Raw genomic sequence first — 22475 nt, 5'->3', positions numbered from 1 at the left:
CATGCCTACTATCCTTACTGGCAGGGCCGGCCCATCCATGAGATAAGGTGAGGCAACCACTTCAGGCAGCAGGATCCAGAGGGGCAGAAGAGCCAGACTCCAAGGAAAGCACTGTGGCAGCAATGGTTGCAGTGTGCACCCTGGAGGTTGGATCCATCATCTCCTCAGTGCCTACCCCCCACCATGCCACCTCCACAGCAAATTGGAGGTGCTACTGGTCTCCCCACATGCTTAGTTCCTGATGTAGATCACTATTGCCCCTTGTTTCTGATGTGGAGCTTCACTCACCCCTTCTCCCCTGGTGGGGGCACCATTTTGCGGTTCACCTCAGGCGCCAAAATGCCTTGGGCCAGCCCTGCTTACTGCTACGCAGAACCTGCCATTGCAGGTGACTTGCTGCACCTTGCATCATCTGAAGCTGATTTCTGATTGCCTCCAGCATTTTCCAAAACAGTCCCTCAGTAGCATTCTGTTTGCCACTGAGGATATGTGCTTTCTGTTTTAGGCTATCACCATGTTTGCCTTCGTAGTGAGAGCAACATGCCACTTACAATGCCTTCTCTCTTTGTGTATGTGGAGATGAAAGACTATGTTCCGGATTCGTGGGCAGGTACCGTATTCCAAAAACCTGAAAGAGGGATGTAGTTATCTTTTTTTGTTTAGTGACATCTTCATAATAATCTGCCCCAGAGCAGTTTACAATGAAAAGAAAAACTACAATGATAAAATGTACAATGGCTCAGTTAAAATTGATACAAAATAGCAAATGACGTATTAATTAAAACAGCAGAATGAAACCTGCAGATATTAGCAGAGTTTAAATTGCATCACCCTTATAATATTAAAAATGTGCATCATTCAAATGCCTGAAGAAGTAACAATGTCTTCCTATGACATTTCACCGAAAAGATAATCCAGCAGATACCTGGGAAGGAGTTCCATATTGGGGGTGCCACAGATCTGCCTTCTTGATCTGTGATGGTGGTGACACTCTGGGAGGGGGCTCAGTAAAAGTTCTTAATATTTGGGCAGGTTAATATGGGAGGTGATCCTTACAGTATCTGGATTCTGTGCCATGAAGAATTTCAAAGGTTAAACCACCACCATGAAGAAAAACGAGTTAGCAGTGTAGACCTTACTAGAAAATGGTCTGACCGTGACAACTGGATCACAACAAACCCTCCACTATTGGCCCGCTTTCACCAACCCATTACAAGCACCAGATCCAGAATGTGACTTGCCAACTCTGTAGGCCCTTTGATAACTTGAGGCATGATGGTCAGGTGGTCATTATTTGTAATAGTTGTTTCTTAAGGGCTGGCTGATGTATTCATAAATCCAGTGATTTTCATAAATTTCTGGGAGAGGTGAAGTGGAAATGTGTTCTGAGGTTTGGCTCATGTGGGTAGCCATCTCCTATTCATGAGGCATGTGTCCCAAGAACACCATTGCTTAAAGAGACACACCCCTTTTTCAGGATTTACACCAGCTTAAGTTCCACTGGGCTCAGCATAGCCAGCTGGGATGTAGGGGATGCTGAGATGAGGATGCGAGAGTTAAGCCGGTGTAGCCCAACTGTGCTGAAAACCCCTGGCTTATCCAGATATATGCTGAATCCTAGCCTGCTCATCCTGACAGAACTTGCAGTAGGGTTGTTCCCTTAATGAACCTGTACTATTATGCACGAATCTGGAGAATTGAGAGACTCAAAACTCAGGATATATAATCTCTAACATACTCCTAGAAACATAGCAGTAAGGAATAAGTAGGAAAGGGATGATATGATATTGTTGAAAATCCTGGATTATTTTCCTAGATCTCACCATGGCGCTCTCCAACCCAATAAAGTTTTTTAACGCACATGACAAAAAATCAGAGAAGAGCCAAGAGGATACTCCTGAGGTGAGTTCCACAGATACTTTTATTTATTTACCTACTCAGAATAATTGCATTCCACTTTCACTTGTACCGTTCAAGGTGACTAACAGCAGAATTCATGCAATAAAAGCTGAAGTTACTGCAAATGGCATGTGTCAAAAATGCCTGAAATGGTAAGTAGAGAAGACGTGGAGGTTCCATCTGGGTTTTATTTGCTTAGGGGAATCAAGAGCAGGAATGTGGGAGGGGAACCAGTTCTTAAAAGGACTTTTTCGCCCTAGGAGGGGCCTACAGGCAGAAGCTGACAGCAGAATTTGGATCCCGAATAAAGTTCAGTTCCCAAGAATAATCTTAAAATGATGGTCCAGAATTCTACCCATTTTGGGTATTGCAGAGTTGGCTTGAACCACATGCAATTAATTTTACAAGGGGGACACTAACTGAAAGGAATGAGTGAACACACTTGGACTTACATTTTTATTAGTTTCCTGCATGTGTACAATGACATCACAGCATCCTATTACTGTGCATCTTTAAATGTGTGCATTTCCATATTGAATTGGAATATCCATTTCCCATAAAAGGAGAGGCAGCCCCAAATGCTAGTTTTCTCCATGGAGAAGCTAGCTACTGGCAATTTTAAAAAATGAACATTCATTCATTGGGATAGGAAAACCTACACCCACTAGATCTTTTTAAAAAATTCAAATAGGATGTATCTGGGGACTGTTTTTCACATCAAAAGCAGTTGCTTCAAGCATTACATACCATATTAATTGTACCTACAGGATTCTTTGAAAGAGTTAGAGATGGGAAGGCATTCTTAGCATTGTGTTTGAAATTATTTATGCCACTGCAGGCAGTTAAGGTTTTAAATCAATGGATGGCTTTGACTGATTGACCAATTAATGGATTAAATACTGCAGTAACACAAACTTCCATAGAAGGCTCCTGTGCCTGGCACATTAGTGCACTACTGTACTAGTAACCACAAGCATCACATTTCCCTGCCAGAAGCTGCAATACAACCCCCTCCTCAATTCTAGTGTATTTATTTCTTGTTCCTAAATCTCCCGTTCTGCTTGCCTGTTCAACCACATAGACACAAGCCAGTGTCTCCTCAGCTTCGAGCAGGGACAAGAGGGTGCCACCACCAACCAGACTAAAACCCAAAGTCCACAGTGATGCAAGTTTGCAAGAAGATTAAAGATGCACCTTATGGCTCTCTCTTATGCCTCCTATAGTTTCAGTGTGGCAAAATACACAATGCCATGAAGCAAAACTGAGGGGGAAGTGTCCAGTTGTTTCTAGTGATCCGTTTTGCTATAACTGATGCACAATTAATTTTTGTTTTAGGGGCCTGACTTGCAAAAAACTCTTTCATCTGTTCAACTCAATACCAACGGGATACATAATGCCACAGGGACCTTTAGTACTCCTCCTTCAAACGGGCCTGGAGGTAATGCTATGGATATGGTTGGGGCTGAGCACGGCAGCTTAAATATACGCTGTTCAGATTCTGAAAAGAAATGATATTGATCCAGGAGACAAGAAGCAGGGTTGACATTTCTCATTTCATTGGGACTCACTTAACATGCTGGTTGTGATCAATTTCAATGGCTGTTATCTTTCACGAGACAGAATAAGCTCACTCATCTGTCGTGTGTTTTCGCCCCTCAGGAACCTTGAATGGAAAAGGAACCTCGACAGGAAAAGAAGAAACCACAAAAGAACCTACAGGTATTTCTAATCCTGTTCACTTTAGAGACCTGACAACATTCAAGTTCAAATTAATTTCTTTCCTGATTTTGCAGGGGCAGCCAATATGGCACCCGCCATATGTTGTTGGACTCCAACTTCCATCAGCCCTAGCCAGAATAGCCGATAGCAAGGTATGATGGGAGTTGCAGTCCTGCAGCACCTAGAAGGCAACATGTTGGCTAGCCTTGTGCTACTGTAACTGTGCTGGAAGTGAACTCATTACAAAATGTGAGGTAAGTCAATCACAGGCCCTGATTCACCTTTCACCATATTCTTTTCATATCCTGCACAGAACTGATAGCAGCTTCTGGACATAGCCACAGAATCCTGCAAAGCACATCCCAACAGCATATTTTCATTTTCTGGGATTACCTGGACCTTAAAAATAAGGTGTTGGAATGATTTAACCGACACACTTTAACAATCCAACCAGTTTTCTTCACAGGAATCATGTAATCTTATACAGTTGTTTTTAATGAAAATAATAAAACTGCAGGTTTATTGTTGCATAAAAGTAGTTAGAACTACAGATTCATACTTTATTATTTCATAAAATGTATACACCATTTAATTGTAAAATACCTCAAAGTAGTTTACAAAAATAAAACAATAGAATTGTCCATCACTTTTTTATCTGCATATTTTTAAGGGGTGGAAGAACACACACGCACACACATTTTAAGTAGTTAGATGTGTGCTGGAGGGCATCTAAAATATAAGAATAAACAGAAGGTTTCTAAGGCTAAGCAGAAGGTTCATAAAATTATGGAACAATGCTGCAAAGGTAGGTAGTGACTTTGTTATGGCCAGCCACTTTTTTAAAAGTTGTGGCTAAATGAGTGCTCCTGTACTGAAGACAGAAAATAGGAGAGCTTACAGTGTCCTTATGATTCTACAGTAATATTTATACTTTCCAAAAAATAAATAAATTGAACACAATGACACACATTTTAGAAGTTCAAAAAATGTTGTGGGTTGCAATCTATGCAAGAGGGGGGAATCATTAACCCTCTACTCTGCCTTGCATATCTGGAGGGTCCTGTGTCTTAGGAATGGCTTTCCAGAGAGCATGACAGACTCAGTGGAAAGGGGGCCAGGTAAGCCCTGTACATGCATAAGACAATGTGGACTCCAGTGTCACAAACAATACCCAACAAGGGCCTCTGACATTTGCAGAGTCGCATCTGTGCAGAACTCTTTCGTGGAGGCAAGTGTTACGTTTTCCCAGGGATAAAATATTGTGGTTTGTCTGCTGAGATGCTGTGGTATATGTGCAATCGTAGGATCACCTTGAGAGGAGATGGGGTATACGCTGGCATGTCCAACCAGTAGATCGCATCTACCAGTAGATCCCCGGCTGATCCTGGTAGAGCGCGGGACCCTTATCAATCGTGGGATTAAATAAAAGTTTACCGAAAGTTAAAAAATAAAAGCTGAAGAACTCTGGGCAATCCTACCCTTAAAAAGCTCAACAACTCTGGGCTCAACAACTCACCCCAATCCACCCACCCCACGCATGCTCCTCCTCCCTCCAATGACAATGGGTAGATCACTGCCAGTTTTTTTATACAGAGTTGGACGTGCCTGGAATATAGCAAAGAAAGGTCCTTCAAGTGGACAGTGAAAATGAGTGGCAATTTAGCATCTCGTTTAAGCAGATGCATCTCTTTTTCATGCTGTGTTTCAGAGCTGCAAACGGCGAGCTTTGAGGAGCTGCAGCAGATGAAGAATTTTGGGAAACTGTTGAAGAAGCAAGAGAAAGACCTGAAGGACGTGGAACGGAAGACAGTCAAGCGCAAGGAAGAGCTGTTGCAGAAATATGCCGTCCTTTTCATGGAGCTGGGCACGCAAGCTGGCAAAAAGAAAATGCCATGCCCACCTAAAACCCAGAAAAAGAAAAGGTAGAAATTGGATCATGAGCAGAAAAGGCTGTGGGATCCTTCTTGGCCATCAGAAGACTTGCTTTTAACTGTAACTTTATTTAATACATTTCTTTCATAATGTATGTATCTTGGCATAAAAGGAATTTGTTCGACTACTGAGACATTATAGGACTTTAGGCTTTTCCAGAGGAGAGAGATTTAGGTATGTGCATTAGAGAGAGAGATTTAGGTGTGTGTTACTGATTTGTGTGTTGATACTGTGTTAATCTCAGTGCTAGAAAAGAGTGTGAGGAGAAGCCCCTGGCAGGTGGCAGGAACAGTGTACTACTATTCTCAGTGGTATAGATACCTGCCACACAAATACACAACAAAACAGAAGGGGAATGCCACAATGACAAGGAAGGAAGCAAAGGTGCAATTCAAAGCACTGAAGAAAATCCAATCACAGATGTGTCTCATGTAATTATTTAATCACAAAGCTCAGAGATCCCAAAGTATTTTAAGGAAATGCCTCTTCACAAAGGGAAACAAAATAAAAGGGCATTTCTTACACAACAGCTGCAATAAACAGCTGTTACATAAACAGAGAATTACAATACCACAGTTTTGCTATGTAGCCACTTTCTAAATATGACAGCTGCAGGGTATAAAGGAAGCAAAATCAAGGATTAATGATGGCTCCACTGCTTAAAGAGCAAGTTATTTATATTATTTATTTATAGGATTTATATACTGCCTTTTTGTGACGGCACCCATGGCAGTTTACAGTTCTGCTACTGTCCCACCCACTCACCATCACAGAGAAACATAGAATATTCCTGCACTGTAGGGGGTTGGACTAAAAGATCATCAGGGACTATTCCAACTCTACAATCCTATGATTATGGAATTCTATAATCAATTCTACAATTCCATAATCACTGCAGAGTTGGAAGTGGCCGCAAGGATCTTCTAGTCCAGGCATAGGCAAACTCCGGCCCTCCAGATGTTTGGGACTACAATTCCCATCATCCCTAGCTAGCAGGACCAGTGGTCAGGGATGATGGGAATTGTAGTCCCAAACATCTGGAGGGCTGGAGTTTGCCTATGCCTGATCTAGTCCAATCCCCTGCGATGCAGGAATCTTCTACCCCATTGTGGGGGCTCAAACCCATGATCCTGAGATTAAGAGTCTCATGCTCATAAAAATAAAACACAAACAATTCCCTCTCCTCTCCCAGCCTTTCATCTTCCTATTCATGGGGCAGGTGATGTTCATTGGTCCTGAAAGTGGACAGTCTGACTGGCAAAGGCCTAATAGTTTCCCTGCCTGCCTCTCTTCTTTCTCACATGGCAGAATAAGGCCCATAATCTATAGCTGTTATAGAACATAATGGCAATATGATGCCATGCAGAGATCTCATGAAAAATGGCTCCTTGGTGGTACAGCAGTGAATTGGTCACAATACTAGCCAAATTGTGAGAATTGTTCCTCTTCGTCTGAAGTTGCAGGAAGTGGACTGTGGATGACAGCAGCTCAGGAAGGAACTCCGGTGAGATGGCAGAGAGTCCTCCTGACAACAGAGTCTTGGAGCTGAAGGAGAAGCTGGAGAAAGAGCTAATGCAGCTAGGAGAAGAGCAGTATGACGCAATTCGGAAGAAGAAAGAGCTCCATGCCACAGAGGTACAGATAGAAGATTTATTACCCTTTCCTTACTTAGCATTTGCTTGCAGTAGTTACAGGTCATCCTACAGCAGAGTTCTCAGCGCAGCCCACAACAGAAGATGAAACCATTTAAAATCTAATCGCAATCAAAGCAGCAATATAAATATAATACAGCATAAAAACATAAGCCACATAGAGTAAGCACAGATTAAAGACAGATTAAAATGCCTGGGAAAATAAAAATATCCTCACACTGAAATGGCACCAAAATATGCCCCATGTGCACCTTTTTTGAGGAGGGCATCCCATAGTGGCAAATGCCACCACTGAAAAGGACCTAGTGCACATCATTTGGTTAGGGGCACTCAGAGGAAGATCTTTGAGGATCTCAAGGCATGAAGTCAGTGATCCCAAGTGCTACTGCCTGAACACAACTCAGATCATTTGGTTGCAACTGAGTAGTGTCAGACAAATAAATCTGTTCACAAGAAAACGTTCAGCGCAGGAATGGCAGGTAAGGGTGAGGGAAAACCATGTTTTCCACTTGCTTGTTCTGTAGATTTTAATATAAGAGAGCAGCAGCATCTCATCCTCACTGCTATGGTTGTCTGATGTTCAAGTCTATGTGTCACAGGCAGTGTCAAATATACCCCAAACTAGCTGTTATAGACCTCATGGGGGGTCCCTATTTTATGGCTGAATACAGGTTGGAGCCAGATTTATCGTAGGAACTCTGCTCATGGGCTGTTCCTGCTGCAGGAAGGGAAGGCTACAATTTTGCCGATTCCTCCTTCTCCCTGCAGCACCTTTAAGGTCTGTTCCAGCTTGTCCAGGGCTCTTCCAGGACAATGAAAAAGGTGGCACAATGGGCTGCAAACAGAAGTAGGAACTTGCAAAAATTGCATCTTTCTCCCTTCCTCCAGCAAGAGGAAGGATTAAAGGCCCTCCCACAAATGGAGGAGCAACTTGCAGTTTTAGAAAGAAATGAAAAAGAGTATAATTAAATTCTGACATTCTGCCCTGTGTTTTAATCTTTGGACAGCAAATTTCTAAAATAATTGAGCTTGCAAGAGAAAAGCAAGCATCTGAGCTAAAGGCACTAAAGGAATCCTGGGAAAGGTAGGTAACAAAATAATGTAAGTTTTTTCCAGCGTTTTCATCTACTAATTTTGCATGGCTTAATTTTTGCTTGTGTTTTCCCTGTTCAGACTGGATTGCAGCTGATAGGAAGGGTGCCATTATTCTGAAACGGCTCAGTGCATGCAGTCCTGGTTGGTGCTAGTCTAGTTCATCTGTCGTTTGGCTGGGCAAGAAATAGAAGGGGTGGTCAGAAGGGATTTGCATGATGTAACCTGCACACAATACCTATGCATTTTCTCTCATTCCACTGGGATCATTTACCTCCGGCAAGGAACATTTTCAGGCCTGTAAACAAAGAGCATTATGTGGTGCTTCCTTTACTAACCTGTGCTCTGTGACTGAAATGACTGAAGACATTAGGTAGACAAGAAGACAGCAATTTACAGAGATAAAAATGTGTTATTGCTGAAATCGATCAACTCTAGGTGATATCTTCCTCTACAGTGACACTAAAGAAATGAAAAAGAAACTAGAGGTGAAAAGATTGGAAAAAATTCAGACCATGGCTAAGAACACAACCGACAAGAGCGCCCAGGAAAGGTACTGTGGCAGACTGATTGGCCTCTTTGGAGTTTGTATCTGCTGAACTCTTTCACAGGGCTGGGCATTAGCTAGAAATAGAGATGGACAAATCTGTCAATTTTGACCCTCTAAGTCATGGGTCAGCAACCTTTTTCAGCCGTGGGCCCGTCCACCATCCCTCAGACCATGTGGTGGGCCAGGCTATATTTGGGGGGAGGGTGAACAAATTCCTGTGCCCCACAAATAACCCAGAGATGCATTTTAAATAAAAGGACACATTCTATTCATGTAAAAACATGCTGATTCCCGGACCGTCCGCAGGCCAGATTGAGAAGGTGATTGGGCTGCATCCGGCCCCCGGGCCTTAGGCTGCCTACCCCTAGTTTTCCTTTTTCCAGTCTTAATTGTAGTTCTCCACATTTCTGCAGCTAATTGCAATTTATTTTTTTAATCCTCTTGAAAATTCACCAGTATTTTAGTGCAAATTTATCCTAATAAACACATTTTGACTCATGCATGCCTTTTTGCAAGCAAATCCCAGTAATGTAATGCATTTTAATATTATTTTCACTAATATGTGCATTTTAATGCACCTTTCCCCCCTAATATTTTTGTATATGGTTTGGATAGAGAACTGCTATTGCAAAATTTGGGAAAGTGCACATTTTGAAGGATGGTCATATTTCAGATTGCATATTGGTTCAAGAAGTGTGAATGAGGTAGTTAAAACAAAACAGAATTTCTCCTCCATGCCTAGCTAGAAACAATTTTTTACTTGCAAAGAGCCTAAAACTTAAAAACAGTGTGAGAATTCTGGTATCCTGCTAAACCAATGATGGCTAACCTTTTTTGACCCAAGGGCCACATTCATCCTTGAGCAACCCTCTAGGGGCCACATATAAGCCATGAGTATGACCCACATACTCTCCCACACAGACTTGCTCATCCTCAGTTGCTCTGTGCTTATCACACATACTTCACATACCCTCTCAGCAATCCTGAAAGACAGTGATTGGCCTAAGGTCCCAAGTTAGTTTCAAGGCTGTGGGAGAATTTGAACCTAACCCTCCCTGGTCCTTGCCAGACACTCGTAAGTACTGCCCAGCACATTCTCAGGTTACTACAACCCAATTCATTTGTGCAGGTTTCCTTAACTGACACACATTGCTGTCATCATCACTACAGGGAAATCCTATAAATCTATCACTTTAGTACAGTTCTTTACAACACAATGCCTTTTGCTGGCAAATCATGTACCTTTAACACCCTGTCATTTTAATTCTTAACTGGGCATCTGTGATAAACCTCTCAGTCATGACTAACTGAAGCGTTTCCCTGCTGAAGGTTATCATTATCAAAGTGTGTTTTTTCCCTACAGACTGAAGAGAGAAATCAACAACGCACACATTCAGGAAGTGGTACAGATGGTCAAACAGGTAAGGCTGTCACAAAAACTAGCTGGATAAGGCCTCTGGCAAATCTTAGTCCAATTGTACAACACAAAAGTACACTCTCGGGATCATTTCACTCAGCTTAGCTTAGGCCCGAACCATTTATTGGAGGACCTGCACCTTTACCATCCCACTGGAACTCTGAAATCTCCTGCTGTGCCTGCCCTCTAGGTCAGGAAGGTGGGTGGCCACAAAGGAGAGAGGTCCTTCACACAATGACAGTATTAACTAGTTCTTTCTTCTTTTATAGTCCTTGGTTGCAAGCTGCTTTGGATAGCCATTTCCCCAGAAAAGTGGCATTTAATATTTAAACATTTTTTAAAAATAAATAGCTATGCCTTAGCTGCTAAGAAATCCTGAGTGTGAACTCCTGCTTTGTCAGCTTAACACATTGCTGAAGGACCACGGGGATTCATCAGGGTGTTTCTAGGGGGCGGCCCAGGGGCCTGAGCTCTAAGTCATCGTCTTCTTCTTTGCTGGGTCCCAGAATTCTTGCCGCTGAATCACATTTTACTGGGCACACTGCAAAATGCAGAGCTAGTGTGAAATCCCCCCCCCCACTCACTAACTTAATTTGCCCAGAGGCAGTCTATACCGTTATGCAAACTTGTGCCATGAGCCTATGCCCCAAGTACCTAGCAATAACATTTGCCGCTTTTATACTATCTGAAGAAGTGTGCATGCACACAAAAGCTTATACCTAGAACAAACTTAGTTGGTCTCTAAGGTGCTACTGAACTATTCCCCCCCCCCCCCGCTTTTATACTGTTGGTTTGAAGATGATGGCTTTTAAAATACTTTCTTTCCCTGCTTCAAGATGAATGAAAAACAGGCTAGGGACCAAGAAGTACTGGAGAAAAAGCAGGCGGCCTGCCTAGAAGCAATCAAGGAAAAGGAAAACCAGGTAAGAGGATGGGAGAATCAAAGGTCTAGAATAGACCCCAGAGATTTACTCCAACCCCCGGCTCTAAGAAGTGTCCAGCAGAGAAAGCCAACAATTCTTTTGAAGGCCTAGTTTTGCTATGGAATGGTTGAGATGAAATGGGTGGTTGACACTATCGCTCCTGAGCATCCTCTCCAGCTTTGTGGCACCCAAGTGGCTGCTTGGCATTCTGGGGAGCTTCAGGCAATGAAGCAAGTCAGACAAAGACTAGAAGGCAAGTGGTGCAGACCTCACTCCGAAGCCAGCTGGGCACTGACTAGTGCACATAATCACACAGAAAGGAAACAGCAAACAAATTACCCAGAGTTGGGAGTACCAAGGGGACCATTTGGACTGGGAATGTGGTGTTGGTCAGGGGTCAACAGCACAGCACTCACATACACCAGTGGTACCTGCTGAAGGTCTCAGAAAATAGCTCAGCAAAATGCACAAAGGACTGTTTGTTGTCCCTGCCCAGCTCCTGTTTGCAATGGTTAAGCCTCTCCTACTTTGAACCTACCCCATCCAACATCCTTGCATTTCAGTGGATGCCAGGATTCGATACCCACTCTCCTATGCAGAGCTTCTCTTTGTGAGTTCACTAGTGGCGGACGTTATACCACAACCCCATGGCAGCCATTTTGTGCTTATCCACACCACAATAACAGCAGCCATTTTGTAACGGTCACCCACAATACTTTCCCAGTATTCCATATGTGCTCACTGGTTCAAAACGGATGCTGACCTCTTGTGTAGGGTAAAGTGAGCCCACGTAATTCCAAAATCCCGGTTCCTACCCCCTTCTCCAAAGCTATTGGCTTCCGAGGTGCCTTGCACGAGAGAACTGACATAAGGTGGGGGGGGGTGTACAAAGTAATCCCTCCCAATCCAAATATGGTCAGCTACTTTTCATAAAAAATGATCCTATTAGCTCCCTATCACAAAAGTGGCCATGCCTAGTTTGGCGCTTAACAACCGAGGCTTTGTAAAACAAAGGCTTTTCACCCAGCAGCACCATGTAAAATCCCACAAATAAGCAGTTACTGGGCTTCTTCTGAGCATTTGAGCAACATGTGTGTCTCATGTACTGATCTCTATCTCCGTACAGCTGCAGCAGGAGGTATTCGCAGAGTACGAAGGCAAAGTGAAAGCTCTCGGCACAGAAGTGCAAGTTTTAGTGAAGAACTGTGTGAAAGCTGATGAAAGAGCAAAGAAAGAGGACCTATATGCTGCCAGTGAAGGAGGCCAGGGGCTGAAACAACAGCCACAAGAAAACAACCTGATACCTGTTGCTGAAAGATGTGAAACTCAGATGGCTGAGAATATGGCAGAGGATGAGGAATCTAGCGAAATACTGGTGAGCAGGCTGTGAGTCTCTCACCTGACCCTGTTCTTAAGGCATAGGTTTTTTTAATGACTCATTTTGTTCCAGATGTTACAGTTCCATAGAACTTAATGGGCTGTCTCTTGTCACACTTCCATCAGCTCATTGAATCTTTGATTACTGTGATCTGGTAACCCAGATTAGTTTGCGTCTACACTGGAGTTTCTATCTTTCAGGATCTGTAGTGACAATAGGTAAAGGTAAAGGCACCCCTGCCCGTACGGGCCAGTCGTGTCCGACTCTAGGGTTGTGCACCCATCTCACTTAAGAGGCCGGGGGCCAGCGCTGTCCGGAGACACTTCCGGGTCATGTGGCCAGCGTAGTGACAATACAGGATAGAAATAAACTGTTATGTATTGAAGTTCTCACCCTGGCCACCAGGGGGTGTTGTGTATATAGTTTTCACTCAGGTCCACATAAATTAATTTAGGTGGGAAACCCTGGGCTGTTGTTGTTACAATGTTGACAGCCTATAAAAGCAGGCCGGCTGAGCTGTTTGCTGTTCAGTTCAGTTCCAGCTTACTTATAAAGAACTACTTGGAGAAATCTCTGTGTCGTCTGCTATGTCCACCCACTACTTAATATAAACATTTTTTTAAAAAACCAAAACCTGTAGTCAGAATACAAAAAGAGCCCTGAAGGATGAGAATAAATGTCCAGTTAATTTAGCATCCCATATCCCACAGCAGTTCAACGGGTTTTCCTGGCAGGGCATGAAGGCAATGGCTCTCTCGTAGAAGTGAGGTTTTTCCTCTTCCAGGGCACGGTTGCCTACCCTACCTACATCAAAGTCCAAGGGTTTATGACTGGTTTAATGAAAAAAGTGTCTTCTTTGCAGGTAATGGTATGGTCAAAAACGAGGCCTGAAATCATTCTAGCTACCAGAGCACTCACAGATCAATTGCTATACAGTGGTACCTCGGGTTACATACGCTTCAGGTTACAGACTCTGCTACCCCAGAAATATTACCTCAGGTTAAGAACTTTGCTTCAGGATGAGAACAGAAATCGTGCTCCAGCGGCGCGGCAACAGCAGCAGCAGGAGGCCCCATTAGCTAAAGTGGTGCTTCAGGTTAAGAACAGTTTCAGGTTAAGTACCGACCTCCGGAACGAATTAAGTACTTAACCTGAAGTACCACTGTAATCACTAAATCACTTTTTATGCACACTTTACCCCAGGATATGTATTTCTATGCACATTACTTAGTAAAAACTGCACTGCAAAATTCAGATAAGTGTAAATTTTGACAGATGACTGCATTTTGGTTCACACATTTTAGAAAGTTTCCGCCCTTCAGATATTTGAAGCTAGCTATACTATTTGAAGAACATCACGACCACTGAACACCTAAGAGCTTTGCATTACTGCCTTGTCTTTCCTTCACACTGCACCAAGCAGTTGGTCAGCAATTTCTAGCGGTTTATTTTTTGTCCAACAAATGAGATACATTCATATTAGCTCGCTAGCCAATCCCTTTCCTTTGTTGGCACCACGTCCTGTGTAATTCCTAAAATCTGTTGTTCAAAGGGCTGTTAACAGCTTCCAGAAAACAGTGCACTGTTTTCACTTGACAAATAATCTGTACCTCCATAGGGCATTACAGTGCTATGAAATTAAATACCATGTTAATTAATCTAGGGATGCTTGGACCGCATGCATGTCACCAGAGGGAGACCAGTTTCACCCAAAGGGACCTACAATAACAATTGCAACTGGAAGAATAATAATCACAACTTCAGAGAGTGGCTTTGGGTTCTGCTTCGCTGCTGGGCTCATCAATGGCATTGCATTCTTAAAAGAGCACCCCACTTTATGACCAAGTTCCGATCAATATCAAAGCACTTGTCAACATTCTCTGCATTGTAAACAGCTGAATGAGTGCTGCTACTGGAATAATATTTAGCCCAGATTAATTTAAATGCAAGAGCTAACCACAAGACACTATGGGTGGCATTTTATTTAGAGTAGATCCATTGGAATTAATTGACCTGACTTACTGATTGACCCCATTTATATTCTTCAAGAAGCTCATGATTCCCCCCCTCCAAATTAATCTCCACAACAACCCTGTGAGGTAGGTTAGGCAGAGAGGCAGCGACAGGTCCCAGGTCACTCAGTGGCCTTCAAAGCTAAGTGAAGGTTTGAACCCTGGTCTCTCAGGTCCTAGGGTCTGACTCTCTAACGACTACACTTATTCATTCATTTCAGGGGATCTACCATTGAGTAAATCTTACTTGAATGTATTACAGGGGGTTGGACTAGATTACCCTCATGGGTCCTATGATTCTAAGACACCCAATATTTTGTGTGTGCAAGTGCATATGCTCAGTGTATTCATATTGTATCCTAATTTGCAAATGCACAGAGCACTCTCACCTGCCTGGATTGGAGAGGATTCATAGTGCAGCAACCACTGCATCCATAGCCCTGCTGCCCCATAGGGGCCAGGGTGGATGACAACTAGTTCATTCTTAATTATACCAGCTTCAAGGCTGGTCAATGGGTTTTTTTGCCGGGGGTGGGGAGTGGCTGTTCTTCAGATCAACAACCTCCCCCAACATGCTTTGCTCTGGGCTCCACCACAAGCACAGCTTTCTGCTGCTGCAGCAGGAAGGGTCCCAGTGGTGGCTGGCTAAGTGAGGGACCCACAGCACCCTATTGTCCTCATCTTCCATCCTCCCAGTGACCACAAGATTGTTCCCTAATAGGCCAACTCTATAGGCAGGAGAAATATGCAAACAGATCTTTATCTACTTTTCTCTCCCCCACCCCCAACCTTCATAGACAGACAGAAAGGTCGCTGTAGATTGTTTTGCAGCCAGCAGGCTGGAAAGGAGCAGAAGGCACCTCACCTGATTGCTGGCTTATTAACTTCCTTGTAATTAGTTACATGACACTTTCTCCAAGAGCTTTACAAACACCAGTAAGGAGCCAGAAGCAGAAGCCTTAAGCAGAAGCTATTGCTGCGAGGAGACTTTTCAAGCAGTGCGGAGAGTCAGGCAACCAAAACGTCAAAAGCAAGTGCCCAGAAAAATACGCACTGCAGCGTTAGAAACTCATATATATAAGCTAGGCACTAAATGGCTCCTTAAACCAGGGTTACAGTCGCCAAAACGGAATGTCATTTGGGGGCCAGTCAGATCAAAAGTCGTGTTTTTCAATACAACCTTTAGGTTCCTGAAATTTGTTCCGATTGTGCAGATAAAATATAATGGATAGAATTCTACAGGATGTGTTACTAGTGTGTGAAAACAATATACAAGGATCCCCAGGCATACATCTCCAGATGGTGGAAACATCAGGTGCCATCCTTGGTGCCCGGGCAGCCTCACTTGGTCCCAAGTGGCTTATAGGCACCTGATACCTGGCCAATTTTGAATGCTGACCCACCAGAATTGAAGTGATGCTGACACTGTTCTCATGCTCCAGACACTCACAGTACAATCCTTTACATGCCTGCTGAGTTCAGTGTGGTTTACTCCCAGTGTATAGAACTGAAGCCTGAAAGTCTCCAAAGCATAGCCTTAATAAGAATGGCTAGAACACTATTTTTAAAATGTTTTCATCCCTGGTATGTCGGTCCAAGTCACAGGACCCTGCCAGGTGCTGCTCAGCATGTGGGCTCCACCAATTCACCCTAAAAGGTCCTGCATCTGACGCTAGTGGTGACCTCTGGCTTTTAGCATCCTACCACAAGCGCCCCTTTGCATCTGACTGCAGTCATGTGCTGAAAGCTGGTGGGCGCAGAGCTAAGAATTTACCAACAGGCACTGCACACCTGTCATGAGCATCCGGCTGCTGGAGCTGGTTCTTGACACAGGGAAAAGCTGTCTGGCAGCAGCGGCACAACAGCTGTTTGCTGGTGGGATGATGTTGCTTGGCCCTTAGAAACAATGATTAAAGAGGAAAATGCAGCACCTGACATACAGGGGCTCCCACTGAGTAGGTAGACTACCATGCATGTGGAGGTTCCTGCTGAATCTAGCAGGGGACAGAGAACAAGGGAAAACCCCAGTTCTCCTTTAAAATTAAAAAACAGTTTCTAGACCTCGTGGGTAAGTTTGCCATTGGCAACTTGGCTGGCAGTAAGAGCACAGGGCTCTGATGTTCAGAGGTGGGTCCTCTATGCACTGCTTGACTCAAGCTGCAAACTCATGCCAGCAGCTGGTGTTGCCTGGCCATGCTCCCCAACACCCATGACATCTTGCTTCCTGACATGTTGTGATTTTTGTGCACTTTCTGCAAGCCAGATAATTGACAGATAGATTCAATTTATGCTGAATTCATCACAAAAATAAAACTACACTACTACTTGCAAAACAGCCTGAATTTCTGCCTTAACCTAAGGCAGGGGTAGCCAATGTGGTACCCTTCAATGCTGGTGGACTACAACTCCTGTCATCCCTGACCATTGGCCTGTCAGGAGCTCGTCCTACACTTGAGTAGCACCCTGGCAGAGACACATGCCCAACTGGCATGTTCTCTCCCTCCTGGTCTTTCATTCGGGAGCTTCAAAAGATTTCTTCAGCCCGAATATCACAGCGACCAATGCCAACAGACACCGGCACACTTAGGGATCTGCAGAGTGCTCGCAGTTTGCGTAACAGAGCTCAGCAACTCAGCATTTTGGTTAATCTACTTTATTTACATATAAACACACACGGAGCACGGCAACATGGCTCCCTCTCTCTAGCATCAGTCAGCAAAAGGAATGAACAAAGGAAATAGTCCCACTTCGTGGAACACAGTAACACAAACATCCTGTCTCCATCACTTCCCACTCTGTGGAGTCAAAACATACACCATCATGTGAAAGACAACAATCCCATGACTGCAATCACGGAGCAGGAATTCTAACATGGCCATGCTGGCTGGGGCTGATGGGAGTTGTATTCCAGAAACTCCAGATGCTCATGGATCTGCCTCACAACAGTGCAAAGCTGGCTACAACACTTGGGAGCCAGCATCAGAACTGGGCTCCTCTTCACCTGCCAGAATGGGTGGGCCAAGAGAGTGGTTTTTCACTTGATCTCTTGTAGAGAGATTTATGCCTTAATTCTTTTTATATATGAAATTGTTTGCATGTTAAATTGCTTCAATTAATTTCATAGGAAGCCATTCATAAATAGAAATAAATAATCAGGCTGCAAAACCTGAATGCTGCAAAAGCAGATTTTTTGGGAGGGCAGCATAATGAATGCAACTCTGTGCTGGTTCCTCTATGCTTGCTGCATTTCACAACACACAGCAGAAGGTGTGCACAGCCTCCCCTGTGAACCACTGACTTTGAGGTCATATGAAAGGATATGAAAATTTCACCTAGGATGGCGCATTTGCTGCAGGCATCCAGGAGCCCTGGCAGGAGGAAGTGAGTACAAGGCAGAAAGTGCAATTGTGGACCACTTTGGATTGTGGATAAACCCCTTCTTGCACTGATCCCAGTATTGTTACTAACCATCTGCCCTGCAGGAAAGTCGAGAGCAAAAGACCTGCAGGAGGTGCGTGGGCTACAGGGACTGAATGTACTGCATAGACACACATCTAATCCTCTGACAAGCTCATGCAGAAGCAAAGGGTGAATTCACACATGCACAGTTGACGGCTGTAACTTTACAGCCACCCAGAACGTCTTCACATCACCTTAACAAAACACTGGTCAAAAGGCACAGTTCAGACTTCTTCACCCGTGGTAAGAACTACCAAATGATGTGCAGATAGATTCTGTCCATGGAACCACACACTATCAATGATATCGCCTTGAGCCCTGAAAAAGTTCAGGCATAAGGATCCCCCAAGTCATCTTCCAGGGGGCTGGACTTGATTACCCTTTGGTCACCTTCCAACTAAAATAATTTTATTTTATTTTCACGTCTTCCTCCCTCCCTGGAGGATTTCACAACTCGGAGAACACCATGCGTGTCTTGTTTCAAGAAAAAATACCGTAATTTCCCGCATATCTATAGGACAAATACCGTTCCAGTGTTCTTCGGTTTTTAGACTGTTGCCACACTCAGCCAATCCTGGCCAACTGAGATGTGGACCTGCCACCTTGAACCAGTCACACGTCACACCATTGAAAGCACACTAATAACAAGGGCAGCGCATCTAGCGCACGACCTTGCCCTGCCTTATTCGAGGTGGGCGGGGAGGAGCTGGAGGGGCTCCGGGAACCCTCGACGACCCAGCCCCGCCGCCCGCCACCCCAGCGCGCAAACGGGAGAGCGGAGGTGCCTCGGTGGCTAATCTCCTGTCTCTCTCCTGACACTCCAAGGCGGCGATCGCCATGGCGACTTGAGGCGAGGTTATAAAGCGGCTCCGGGGAGCCGGCGCCTCGAGTCGCCGTCGGGCCATGAGCCGCGCGGGGTACGAGCAGCAAGCCATGCTGCGGCCGCGGGACCTGGGCCCGGGGGCGTCGACGCGCACCTTCCTGGAGGCCATGAGCGCGGGCCGCCTGCACCTGGCGCGCTTCGTGCTGGACGCCGTGGACGGCACCATCGTGGACTGCCGAGCCGACCGCGGGCGCACGCCGCTCATGCACGCCGTGGCGCTCAAGGACCCCGCGTGGCGAGTGGCCTTCGCCCGGCTGCTGCTGGAGCGCCGCGCCGCCGTCGACCTGCGCGACGACGCCGGGCGGAGCGCGCTGAGCCTGGCCTGCGAGCGGGGCTACCTGGACGTCACCAAGCTGCTGGTCCAGTACGGCGCCGACCCGGACGCGGCCGACTCGCGAGGCTGGAACCCGCTCATGTACGCCGCCTGGCAGGGCCGCGCGCCCGTCGTCGAGTGGCTGCTGCGCTCCTTCCGACGCCTCGGCCTCTGCCTCGAGCGCGCCGACCGCGCTGGCCGCACCGCGCTGCAGCTGGCCGCCAGCGAGGGCCACGGGCGCTGCGTGCGGGCGCTGCGGGCCTCCGGAGCCTTGATCCTCGAGCTGCCCGAGCCGGCGGCGGCGTCCCCCGGCGACGGCCCGACGGCCCCTCGGTCGCCTCGCGGGGACGGCGGCGCCCACAGGCGGGAGCAGGACGACGACGACGAGGAGGAGGAGGAGCGGGGCCCAGACGCCGCCGCAGCGCAATCCGGCTCCGAGGCGGGGAGAGGGGGCGCCTCGCTGCGAGGCCGCCCGCTGATCCGCAGGGCCACGGCGCCCGACTGCCAGAGCCTGCTCGGCTACTAGGCGGCGAGGGCGGGAAGCGCGCGCTGCTCCCGGCTCCTGCTGCGCGTCCCCTCGGCGCGGCCAGCTCCCGCTTCGCCTCGCAGGCGTTGCTTCTGCCCGCGGATCCAGAGTGTTCCGACGTGCCGGCCGCTTCGTCAGTGACCATTTGGACCACTGCATCGTTGCCCGCGGGCGGATTCGGAGCGCCTCCGCACATCCCGAGGCTCGCCCGATTTGAACAGCACCCGGGAAGCGCAGGTGTTAGATTTTATTTAGTTGAAACAAGTAGCAATGTGCACTGTGATAAGGTGCGATGAATTGTTATTTACTTCTTTCTCTTGTCAAGAATGTTCTAGAATGATTGGGCGTAAGGGTCTCGTCGATTTCAGCAAGAGGGTCGAAGTGTACTTCCTTTAAAATCAACCTAAAAGCACAAAATGTCATTGTCACCTACACATTCATCAGTTTCCGTTGTTGCCAGAGCTATCTTTGCCCCTCTCAAGAATTTATGTACCGTTTTGGGGCAAAATGTGCAGGTGGAAAATCTCAGGAGCCTCATCCATGGATGGCAAAGTACCATTTTGTCAAACCCTAATATCTTACAGCTATGAAAAAAAAATATTGGTAACCTATCGCTGTACAGTATACAGAGAACAGTCAAGTAAAACTAACGGTGAACCTGGCTAAAAGTGCTGAAAGGTCAGTTCAGGGCACCACAGCAAAATAAAATTTTTGCATTTTCTGAGTATGCTTCTTTCTGTAATGGGTGAAATGGATCAGTGGTCATTTTGGTAAAGAACAAGAGTGTCTATATGATGTCCAGATTGCTACATTTTCATGGCAGTTTCTGTAAGGGCTTCTGAAGATTTTGCACCATGTCTGATTCTTAGGAGATGTTTTCTTGTCCACTTGTATCTGTGTGGATTTCTTTATCTAAATGGAATTGCACTCCTGTACATTGTCTTTGAATCCAGCAAACAAGCCTTAATAATATAGAAATTTATTTGTAACTAGATGCCGCATTTGCCTGAAATGATTTCAGTGGGGTGTGTTGGAATGTTTGTGGCCTTTCACTTTTTGCGGCATTTTTTGTTCAAGTTTTATTTATTTAGTGACATTGCATGAACTCTGAAAGTAACAGGGAAGGACAAACAAGGTGTGAAGTGGGAGTTGTGTGATCAGATCAGCTGTTATTTAGCCACAGAGGGGGGAAATGATAAGGGCTCATGTTGTCCCTGTCTCCCCAGCCCCCTTCTGTGACTAAGTTAAAGGGAAGGTAAAGTTAAGGGAAGTTAAGGACCCCTGGGCAGTTAAGTCCAGTCAACAGCGACTATGGGGTTGCGGCGCTAATCTCACTTTCAGGCCAAGGGAGCCAGTGTTTGTCCACAGACAGCTTTCCGGGTCATGCGGCCAGCATGACTAAACTGCTTCTGGCTCAATGGGACACCATGACGGAAGTCAGAGCGCATGGAAATGCCATTTACCTTCCTGCTGCAGACCTATTTGTCCACTTGCACTGGCATGCTTTTGAACTGCGAGGTTGGCAGAAGCAGAGACAGAGCAACAGGAGCTCACTCCATTGCGGGGATTTGAACCTCCAACCTTCTAATCGGCAAGCCCAAAGAGGCTCAGTGATTTAGACCACATCGCCACCTGCATCCCAGTTTCAACTGGATGAGTTATTGGAACACGTTGTTGGTGTTATTGCTTTATTTACATATTTAATTTTTTGTTAGTTAATAGTATATTATTTATTAGGTGGTTGTTAATGTATTTAGATATTTATTTGCTGTTGTTATACCTATAACAACCCCAATCCAAATTCTGTTTCTTTGGACCGCTTTTAACAAAAGAGAATTACATTGGGGAATCCATTCCTGGATTTCTCAGGCCCACTGAATTCAACAGTACTCATTTCTGGTTAGACATGGTTTAGCATTGCAGCCTTACTGTCTGGCAGCAGCTCTCCTGGACTCTCAGGGAGGGGTCTGTCTGCTACATCACTTGCTACCTGGTTTTGTTTGTTTGTTTTTTGAGATGTCAGATTTAAACTGGGATTGATTTTTTATTGCCAAAACTTTAAAAAAACACATGGGGTGGTTAAGTTTTTGAAGGTAGGAGGGCAGTGCACTTGAAAAGCACATACTAACTTGGAAAATTATTAGCAAGTTTAGATAATAGTGCGTGATCATTTTCTTTCATTTTCCTTTCCTTTGTAAATTGTAGTAATACGGTTTTCCACTTCAGAAATAGAGTTGAAGCTGCATTGGTGTCCATCTGATGAGTCTGCAGCTGATCCCCGTCTATGAATTTCTTAGAGCCAGGATTCTAGGAGTTGCATTTTAGTAGCATCGACTGCACAATTCAGAAACACATTGTAAAGCTTTGATCCAGGCCATTAAAAGGGACACTGACTGCAAATGCAGTGTGTAGCAATAACACAATGTCAGTTCCATACCCACTGTCTAACATACTGGTTTCATTTACTGGCAGATGCTCTCACTTGTATGCATTCAGTGTTGAACTTCCAGTGTCTATGAAAACCGTGACTTGTTCCTTTTGTTTCTCTTTTTTAAAAGCACATTGTGTTTACAGCAGGATGGACTCAGAATTTTCTTCTTTCAAATGTTGGTTTGTTCTGGTAAAGGGTTATGTAGCTTATCAAGCTGACCTTCTACAGAATGCAATAAAACTAGTTTCTTGCTAATTGTATGGCTCTTTCTTTCTAAGGAATCCATTGC

At 45.3% G+C, this 22475-nt stretch overlaps 2 protein-coding genes across 4 annotated transcripts in view; both read left to right on the top strand.

The window, feature by feature from the left end:
• The window catches only part of PLCB2 (phospholipase C beta 2), a 56164-nt gene extending 43032 nt beyond the window's left edge, over nucleotides 1–13132 (top strand). For 2 of the 3 annotated variants that reach the window (XM_081207971.1, XM_081207973.1), the window contains 11 exons: nucleotides 506–610; nucleotides 1817–1902; nucleotides 3235–3337; nucleotides 3559–3632; nucleotides 5329–5540; nucleotides 7008–7185; nucleotides 8210–8286; nucleotides 8752–8847; nucleotides 10208–10265; nucleotides 11098–11184; nucleotides 12311–13132. In XM_081207971.1, coding sequence (XP_081064097.1) covers nucleotides 506–610; nucleotides 1817–1902; nucleotides 3235–3337; nucleotides 3559–3632; nucleotides 5329–5540; nucleotides 7008–7185; nucleotides 8210–8286; nucleotides 8752–8847; nucleotides 10208–10265; nucleotides 11098–11184; nucleotides 12311–12574 — 1340 coding nt within the window. In that variant the 3' untranslated portion in view covers nucleotides 12575–13132. Of the gene's footprint in view, nucleotides 1–505; nucleotides 611–1816; nucleotides 1903–3234; nucleotides 3338–3558; nucleotides 3633–5326; nucleotides 5541–7007; nucleotides 7186–8209; nucleotides 8287–8751; nucleotides 8848–10207; nucleotides 10266–11097; nucleotides 11185–12310 lie in introns of all 3 variants that reach the window. The other variant, XM_081207972.1, reaches the window with a different exon arrangement.
• Nucleotides 13133–15429: 2297 nt separating this feature from the next.
• On the top strand, nucleotides 15430–22441 carry ANKRD63 (ankyrin repeat domain 63). Its single transcript, XM_081185739.1, has one exon. The coding sequence runs from the start codon at nucleotides 18937–18939 to the stop codon at nucleotides 19753–19755; it is 819 nt and encodes a 272-aa protein (XP_081041865.1). The 5' UTR covers nucleotides 15430–18936; the 3' UTR covers nucleotides 19756–22441.
• Nucleotides 22442–22475: the final 34 nt, after the last annotated feature.

This window comes from Podarcis bocagei (genome assembly GCF_964188305.1).
Source record: "Podarcis bocagei genome assembly, chromosome: 1".
Classification (NCBI taxonomy): Eukaryota; Metazoa; Chordata; class Lepidosauria; order Squamata; family Lacertidae; genus Podarcis; species Podarcis bocagei.
This window is presented reverse-complemented; position numbering and strand designations above follow the sequence as displayed.

What these genes read in the sequence shown, in the direction of transcription:
- ANKRD63 (XM_081185739.1), top strand. Translation starts at nt 18,937, where the DNA reads ATGAGCCGCGCGGGGTACGAGCAGCAAGCCATGCTGCGGCCGCGGGAC.